The sequence below is a fragment of the Camelus bactrianus genome, chromosome 6 (assembly GCF_048773025.1).
Source record: "Camelus bactrianus isolate YW-2024 breed Bactrian camel chromosome 6, ASM4877302v1, whole genome shotgun sequence".
NCBI lineage: Eukaryota > Metazoa > Chordata > Mammalia > Artiodactyla > Camelidae > Camelus > Camelus bactrianus.
Window position 1 is genome coordinate 53,071,930 of NC_133544.1, and position 8,659 is coordinate 53,080,588.

The window sequence follows — 8,659 nt, forward strand, 5'->3', positions numbered from 1 at the left end:
CTGCTACATGGCTCTGGGTCCCGTCAAGTCGTATCCGCATTCCTGGGGAGGGGGCGGGGAGCTGCCAGCCACGTGCGCCCGGGCCTGCTGCGGAGCTGAAGGCCAACGAGGGACGAAGGCCGAGGAGTCACAGCTCAAGGACTGGAAGATTCACCGAGCTCTTCTCTTCACTCAGATTTAGAGCTTTAACTGGGGTGGGGGTGGGGAGGATGCTAATAGCAGTACAGAAATCTGGAGCGCTGGCATCGAACTTTAAACATTTCCAAAGCTTTCAAAGCACTTATATGTGCCAGATCTTATTTCAATTTCACAAAAACCTTGTGAAGAATTACCTCCATTTAAAAATGGCATTGAGACCGGGAGAGGCGTACATTTTACACTTAGTGTTTCTTGCTTACACAAAATAATGGAGAGGAAGAGAGAGAGAAAGAAGAGGGGTAACTGGGAGACCCATCCCGCCTTGGCATTAAGACCCCAGTTGAGCCGCAAGCCTGGGGCTTGGGGCCCTCCTGCAAACAAGATTCTGTATTCAGTTTTGTCCCCTCTCCTTAGTTTTATCCTTTGTTCACTTGAGCTCAGCGTTCGTCCTCTGCCTTCTTCACTCCCTGGACTTAGACATTGCATTGATCAAGGCACGGTTGATGGGGTTCTGAGTCCTTCCTCATAGCGCCCCCAACAGAAGTCCCTTGGAAGGAAGGGCAATTGAGCCGACTTGGCGCCCATCTTTCGAAGCACAACCGACTAGCGAGTCTCCGCGCTCAGACGCAGGTTTGCCTGCCCCAAAGCCGCCAAGGGGGCCCAGAAACGTGGGCCGGGGCAGGAGGCAGGGGGGTGGTTCTCTGAGCTTTCTCTCCCCTCCTAAGGGACGTAGGTGGTGAGGAAAGTGAATGTAAGTGTGTAAATTGGCTTTGTATTGAGGGAGTGCAGGGCACTCCTCAAGGAGAGGATTGAAATCTTGAAATAAAAAGCCAATAAACAAAAGTTTCCCAACTACAATTGCTATTAACGAAAAAGGCATCTAACCTGCTGAATTAAATCGTTCAAAAGTGCCTGTTCATCATCAGGAGCTCCTTCTCTACAAGGAGGGGAAAGAAAAATGTGAAAACAAAAACCAAATTCGAGAAGCCTCCTTCACTGGCCCCCGCAGTGTCTTGGAGGCCCCTGCCCGACCAGGGAGCGCTCCGCCTTTCCAGCCCCTTGCGGGGAGAGAAGGCTAAAACAGCCAAAGAGAAAACAAAACAACAACAAAACATTAAAGAGCCAAGGGGAAAAGTCGGAATGGGTCTCAGAATCTGCATCGCTCAGGGCTCGGCTCCGGACTCCGCTCTGCTGGAGATTCTGACCTGGCTTGAGCTGCGCGGCGAGTGCCTCCGGCCGGGCTGGGGAGCGCAGCCCACAGCTCCTCCTCTCCAGGCGCCCAAGGACCCTCAAGGCGCGGGGCTCACACTTGAAGCCTGGGAACGCGCAGACAGGAAACCCACTTCCTCCTAAGCAGATTCTTGCTCGCCGGATGAGAGGCGCCCAATTGAAGCAGAATGATCCTCATCTACTAATATCCAGCGTGGCCACAAAGCGACTGGCCATTTACGCCGCCACTTTAAACAAAGATATTTGGTTATTCCCGGGGAAGCAAGTGCACTTTCGCATGGCTGGGCTCCGGGTGGAGGTGAGCCTCAGCCCAGCCTCCCGCCGGCTGGGCTGCTCACGCCTAGGGATTCGCCCCCTCCCGGCCAGCTCGTCCCGCCGGGGTTCAGGCTCAGTTCCACCCGGCAACAGGCGGGTGGGCACCCACGACGCTCCCTGCCCGCGCCCTCCCTGAAGCATCAGAGGGGAAAACAGCGTAACCCTGGGATCGGGTGCCAGGGCTGTGATGTCCTCGGAAAGTCAGCACCGACCCCAGAACCCCGCGTATCCGGGCGATGGGCAAGGGTCGGGGACTCCAGGTTTGTTCGAGGTGGAGCAATTTAAGCGATGGCCCTTTGCGTTAATCCCCCCAGCCTTCCAGCTCGGGCGACCACTGGTGTCCTTGTCTTAGCTGGAGGTGGGGGTGGGGAAGGGTAGCCTCATGTGGATTGGGGGTGGGGGGCGTGAAGCAGGGGGCCCTGGTCCTCTGAGAAAACCCTGAGCTGGGGGAGGGGGGTGCGGGGATCTGGGACAGCCTCTCGGCGCCGATCCCTTGCTCAGCGCCCCCTCCGCCCGCCGGGATTCTCTCTCGGGTAGGGGGAAAGGGGGCGGGGAGCAGAGGTGTCCTTTTGACGGCGGCAGAAGAGGCAGACAGACTGACAGACACGCAGACCAACAGTGCGGCCCCAGGGTTCGTCCCCAGACTCGCGAGCTTCTTTGGTGGCGACTGGGGATCGGCGCCACGAAGCCAGATGTGGTCCGGAGGCAGTGGGAAGGCGCGGGGCTGGGAGGCCGCAGCGGGAGGGAGGAGCAGCCCCAGCAGGCTCAGGTGAAACCCCCACCCTGTCCATCGGCCCACTCCCGGTACCCGCCCGGGAACCCCAACCGAACTGGAAAGTGGTTCACTTTTTAACTCTGCAAGTTGGTTGCAAAGCAGCATTCACCTTCCTTCCTCCCTACCATTCCTACTCCTCGGCTACTCCCCCATCCCACCTCTTGCCCTCCCCTCTCTCGGTTCCCTCCTCCTTTCCCTCCCTCGCCTCCCCCTGCTCGCCGCCCGCACCCCACAAAAATGGGGGTGGGGGGTCCGGGGGAGGGGGAAAGAAATGCTTTCGGTCGCGTTTCTGCCTCTCTCTCTCTCTCTCTTTCTCTCTCTCTCTTTGAGACCTAAAAATCCTGACAAGTGAAACTTAAAGGTGTTTACCTTGTCATCAGCATGTAAGCTAATTATCTCGGGTAAGATGTAGGCTTCTATTGTCTTGTTGCTTTAGCGCTTACGCCCCGCCTCTGGTGGCTGCCTAAAACCTGGCGCCGGGCTAAAACAAACGCGAGGCAGCCCCCGAGCCTCCACTCAAGCCAATTAAGGCGGACTCGGTCCACTCGGTTACGTGTACATCCAACAAGATCGGCGTTAAGGTAACACCAGAATATTTGGCAAAGAGAGAAAAAAAAAAGCAGCGAGGCTTCGCCTTCCCCCTCTCCCTTTTTTTTCCTCCTCTTCCTTCCTCCTCCAGCCGCCGCCGAATCATGTCGATGAGTCCAAAGCACACGACTCCGTTCTCAGTGTCTGACATCTTGAGTCCCCTGGAGGAAAGCTACAAGAAAGTGGGCATGGAGGGCGGCGGCCTCGGGGCTCCGCTGGCGGCTTACAGGCAGGGCCAGGCGGCACCGCCAGCCGCGGCCATGCAGCAGCACGCCGTGGGGCACCACGGCGCAGTCACCGCCGCCTACCACATGACGGCGGCGGGGGTGCCCCAGCTCTCGCACTCCGCCGTGGGGGGCTACTGCAACGGCAACCTGGGCAACATGAGCGAGCTGCCACCGTACCAGGACACCATGCGGAACAGCACCTCGGGTCCCGGATGGTACGGCGCCAACCCAGACCCGCGCTTCCCCGCCAGTAAGTGAGGCCGCCCCACTGTGGGGCCACGGGCTGAGAGCGGGAGGCGCGAGGAGAGCTGCGGGGAAGGCGCGGCGCCTGCCGGCTACACGCTGGGCATCAGGGTGGGCGGCCGGGCAGCGGCGCCAGGGAGTCGGGCGCGGGAGCTGAGGAGTCTTCCCTTGCTAGGCTGAGAAGTCAAAAAGAGGCACCTGATAGCTCTGGGGTCCTGAGGGCAGGAGCTGGTATTCAGTGTCTGCCAGTTGCGGCCGAATGGCCGCTCAGCTACGCGTGAGAGACCGCGGAGTGCCGAGGGAGGCATCCCCCCACTAAGGGAGCCAGGACAAGCAGGGCGCAGAGAGACGCGGCCGGGCAGGAGTTTGCCCTGCTGGGATGCTCTCAGGCCCCTGGCCTGGCCCACTCTCCAATATGGGCAGGTGGGAGGGCGCGCGGCTCCAGAGGAGGTTCTAAATGGGCCGAACAAAGTGCCCTCACTGGGCCTGGCAGGAGAAAGCGGCCAAGAGGCAGAGTCTGGGGGCTCTAGGTTTGGAAAGTGAACACCTCCCTCTCCTAAGCTCCTAAAGTTGGAGTCTACCGTCGGACCCCAGCTCCTAGCCTGGGCCCAGTTCGCCGCCTGGGAACAGGGAACGAAAAGAACAGAAATGGCCTTTCTCCACTCTGCTTTTTGGGTGGAGCGCTAAGACTGAGGGAAGTAGCCGGGGTTGAGGCCGGGAGTTCTTCAGTAAACCCCTCGACGGCTCGGCCTGGGGCAGGCACTAGCGATCCCCCGTGGCAACTGTGCCTCTCTGAGTGAAGGCGGCCTAGCTGAGCAGGGCGTCGTCGGGGCGGGCCGGGCCGGCCAAGGGCGCGGGAGGCAGAGGTGGTCTGGCCCGGCCCGGCCCCTGCCGACCCTGTGCGTTTGTCGCTTACAGTCTCCCGCTTCATGGGCCCGGCGAGCGGCATGAATATGAGCGGCATGGGCGGCCTGGGCTCGTTGGGGGACGTGAGCAAGAACATGGCCCCGCTGCCAAGCGCACCGCGCCGGAAGCGCCGGGTGCTCTTCTCCCAGGCACAGGTGTACGAGCTGGAGCGACGCTTCAAGCAACAGAAGTACCTGTCCGCGCCCGAGCGCGAGCACCTGGCCAGCATGATCCACCTGACACCCACGCAGGTCAAGATCTGGTTCCAGAACCACCGCTACAAGATGAAGCGCCAAGCCAAGGACAAGGCGGCACAGCAGCAGCTGCAGCAGGACAGCGGCGGCGGCGGCGGGGGCGCGGGGTGCCAGCAGCAGCAGCAAGCGCAGCAGCAGTCGCCGCGCCGCGTGGCTGTGCCTGTCCTAGTGAAAGACGGCAAACCCTGCCAGGCGGGCGCTCCTGCGCCGGGCGCCGCCAGCCTGCAAGGCCACGCGCAACAGCAGGCGCAGCAGCAAGCGCAGGCCGCTCAAGCGGCGGCGGCAGCTATCTCAGTGGGCAGCGGTGGCCCCGGCTTGGGTGCGCACCCGAGCCACCAGCCAGGCAGCGCAGGCCAGTCTCCGGACCTGGCGCACCACGCCGCCAGCCCCGCGGCGCTGCAGGGCCAGGTCTCCAGCCTGTCCCACCTGAACTCCTCAGGCTCGGACTACGGCACCATGTCCTGCTCCACCTTGCTATATGGTCGGACCTGGTGAGAGGACGCCGGGCCGGGCCTAGCCCAGCGCTCTGCCTCATCGCTTCCCCTCCTGCCCGCCACACAACACCCACCGCCCCGCTACTCCATGCGCTTCGACTTTTCTTAAGAACATGTCCCATTTAGACCAAGGGAAAAAACACAAAGACCAAACTGCTGGACGTCTTTCTTTCCTTTCCTTTTTCCCCCCTAAAATTTGCAGGATTTTTTTTTAAAGAAAATAAAAAGAACCAGCTAATCTAATTCTTTAAGGAATCTTTAAACAGAGAAGGACATAGCAAGAATCGCTTTTGGGATGTCTTTTGGGTGATTCAGAGGGGTTCCTATGCTCGGGCAGGGACAGTTCGGAGAGGGCTCTACGATGACATGGCTCTGGACTCTAAAGATTGAAAACTTCACTCTGGGTACACCGTGCCAGCAAAGTGGACTCGCTTGTAAATACCAGGATTTCTTTGAAGGGGAGACGGGGCTGGGGAGAGGAAAAGACTCTTCAACAGAACCCACTGGCCACAGACACAAAGGAAATGCCCCCTCCCAGCTCCCTCTGGCCACCCAGGCTCAGCTGGGACCGGCTCTTGTTAAAGTTGTTTTATGTTTGATGTGAACTTGTAGCTGTAAAACGCTGTCAAAAGTTGGACTAAATGCCTAGTTTTTAGTAATCTGTACATTTTGTTGTAAAAAATCAAAAACAAAAACAAAAAACCAGTCCCCGTTCCCAGCCCATCATATTTTTTATGGGCATTGACATATCTGTGTATATTATTTGGCAGTTTGGTATTTGCAGCGTCAGTCTTTTTCTGTTGTAACTTATGTAGATATCTGGCTTAAATATAGTTCCTAAGAAGCTTCTAATAAATTATACAAATTAAAAAGATTCTTTTTCTGATTAAAAACCCACCTTTTGTTTGGTTTTGATTTGGCTTTAAATGGCATTTTTTGGTGGTGGGGGAGTGGCTCAACATTGGCCTGATAGGATTCGAATTGTCTGAGGACTCAAAGGATTCTGAACCAGCTAAGGAGGCTGGACCCAGAGTCCTTGCCCCACGGGAAGAGGGAGCATTTGAATTAAGTAGAACCAAACCATAAGCAGTCCTGGGACTCGGCAATAGAGAGTAGAAAAGCTAAACTACTTCCACTGGGAGGAAAAGGGAGAAAGGACGAGAAGGAGACCAAAGGACTAGCTTTCAAAGCTTCTATTTTTAAAAACCTCAGAAGTATCTACTGTGGTCTTATACAGCTGAGTCAGCCAAATGCTTTAAAACAGTCGGCCAGGATATCCGTTTTAAGTAATACTGAATGAAAGATTATTTTTACTAGACCGATCACCCCTGTTGATTTCAACATTAATTCTTTATTTCTAATCCTCCGCGGAGTCTCCTCGGAACTAGAATAACTAGAATTCCAGTGGGAGGCTGTTTTCGAAAGTGGGGAAGTCGTTACTGGGTTTCGTTTCTGCTTTAGAACAGTTATCCCCGTGCGGGGCTGGCCGCGGATACCCGGCTTCTCACCGCTTCTCTGGCCTCGGGAGGGGTCGGACTCGACTGCTGGCCTGGTGACACCCCTGGCAGGACTTTGGGAGCCCGGACTTTCTGCTCTTTGTTCCATGGATTCCATCTCTGGGCTCCTAAATCTTTGTAGAAAGGAATCTTTCTCCGGTCGTCGACTCTCCCCGCGCCCCTCCGCTCCAGCCTCAGAAAAAAAAAATCTTTGACCTCTCTTCCTATCTCCAATTTTTTGGTCTCTTTGGTGCCCAAATGTAGCTGTTAGTTGCTCTAGGGAGAGGACAAGGAAGGACTGGTTGAGAAATCATAGTCCCTGGATGGGCTATTGCCCCTTCCATGTCATCTCTGATAAACCTAGAGGAAAAGTGGCCGAATATGCTGTGGCCAGATACCCCTCCCAGCAGTTTTCAGTTTTCTCTAGGTCTGAAAATGTTTGATTGTGGGGGATTGATTCATATTTGGCATGTACTCAGATACCATCTAGAATTTCAACTTTCTTTTTTCCTTTCTTGTCTCTCCAGCTTTTATTCCTCTTCTTTTCAGCCCATTCCGTCTCCGTCTCTCTCTTCCTGGACCTCACCCTCCTCCCCCAAGGAAAATGGCCGCGGGAGCTTGGTGGCACCAGGAGTCCTCTCTGTTGACTTCCTGGGGCTCTTCTCCCATAGCGCTCTGACTGGGAGCCAGGGTGGGCTTCCTCCTTGGGGTCTGGCTGCTGAGATATTATTTTCGATATCCAGAAGAGACTCGGAGACTTTGACAGGGTGGTTGTTGGATCTAGAGAGCGTACTAGTAGGGGGAATTCTCAGCAGGCCTCACATTTTGGAAAACAAGGGAAAACCCAGGAAGTTTGAACGCTTGCGTAGGAATGGGCAGCAGTGGTCCTGGGACACTGCGTGTAGGCGGTCAAGTCACCCACCTCAGGCCGGGCTTGGCAGGGGCGAGTTGTTGGCTCTAAGGTCCGAAATCGGTAGGGTGGGAGTTTCGCCTCCACCTGCCCCCGTGCTCAGCACAAGCCTGGGAGGGGAGGGGTGGGTGGCGCCTGACAATGGCCACGGGGGCTGTCCCCCCCAAGCCATCTAGCAGGGGCGCCCCTGAAAGTCACAATTTTGTGGGCTGTTGTACTCTGGCCTTACCATCCTGGAACTAGATGGAGTTTCCATCAAATACATTCTTCTCCCCGCTGTCTGGAGCAGACTTAATTTTGATGTCTGTTTACTGGTCCTGGTGAAAGGGGAATTCACATGGGACAGAGAAAAACAGGGCTTTGGCCACGTTTCTCCATCCATCACACGGGGTTCACCAGCTCCCGCCCCTGGAGAAGAGATTGCTGTAGCTGCAGGTGGAGGTGCTGGAAGGTAATCTGAAGCTTCCTTGTAGGGAAGTGGGTGCTCTCTGGGTGCAGCGAAAGACCGAAGACTGGAGACAACTTCCACCCCCACATCCTGGTCATCCTCTCTGAAGTGGATAGTTCTCCTCTCCAGTAATGAACCTTCCCTAAGTCTCCAGCATCTCTGGCCCTGGGAGGTTCTGGTCTCCTCTGTGGAGAAATCAGCCTTCTGGGGATGTCCCTGGCACTGAAGTGCCTGGAAGAGCCGGAAGCTTCCCCACGTGTGGGGGTAGCGCAGTTCGCCCCAGATTCCGGAGAAGCTGAGCGCCCCCGCCTAAGCACCCCATCCATCCCTAGGCCCCAAAGGCTGCGGGGAGATTTTGCAGACAACATCCCCTCTTCCTCCGCTCCCCCACCCCCACTCTGCCATGTAAACACGAGGACTTTCTCGAGAGCCTTGGAGAGCGGCTCTAGTGGCTTCGGGGCCTGAAACCCCAGGCTTGGCTTGTTTGATGTTTAGCATCCCAAAGCGGCTCCCCACCCCCGCCCCAGCCTGGGAACCCAGAGTTGTGGGTCGGGGAGGCTGGAAAGCATCCCTCTCAGCTGGCCCGGCCAGGGACAGAACCGGGCTCAGGGGAGGCGAGAAGAGCGGGGCAGAGA

At 56.9% G+C, this 8,659-nt stretch overlaps 1 protein-coding gene across 3 annotated transcripts; it reads left to right on the forward strand.

Moving 5' to 3' along the window:
- The first annotated feature begins 1,690 nt into the window (after nt 1–1,690).
- Nucleotides 1,691–6,067, forward strand: NKX2-1 (NK2 homeobox 1). Of its 3 annotated transcripts, none has more exons than XM_074365619.1 (3): nt 1,691–1,943; nt 3,138–3,523; nt 4,435–6,067. In XM_074365619.1, exons 2-3 carry the CDS (start codon nt 3,151–3,153, stop codon nt 5,169–5,171), a joined length of 1,110 nt encoding a protein of 369 aa, XP_074221720.1. In that variant the 5' UTR covers nt 1,691–1,943; nt 3,138–3,150; the 3' UTR covers nt 5,172–6,067. The 3 variants fall into 3 exon arrangements, with proteins under 3 accessions (XP_074221720.1, XP_074221723.1, XP_074221722.1); XM_074365622.1 differs by lacking the exon at nt 1,691–1,943 and adding an exon at nt 2,119–2,452; XM_074365621.1 differs by lacking the exon at nt 1,691–1,943 and adding an exon at nt 2,923–3,039.
- Nucleotides 6,068–8,659: the final 2,592 nt, after the last annotated feature.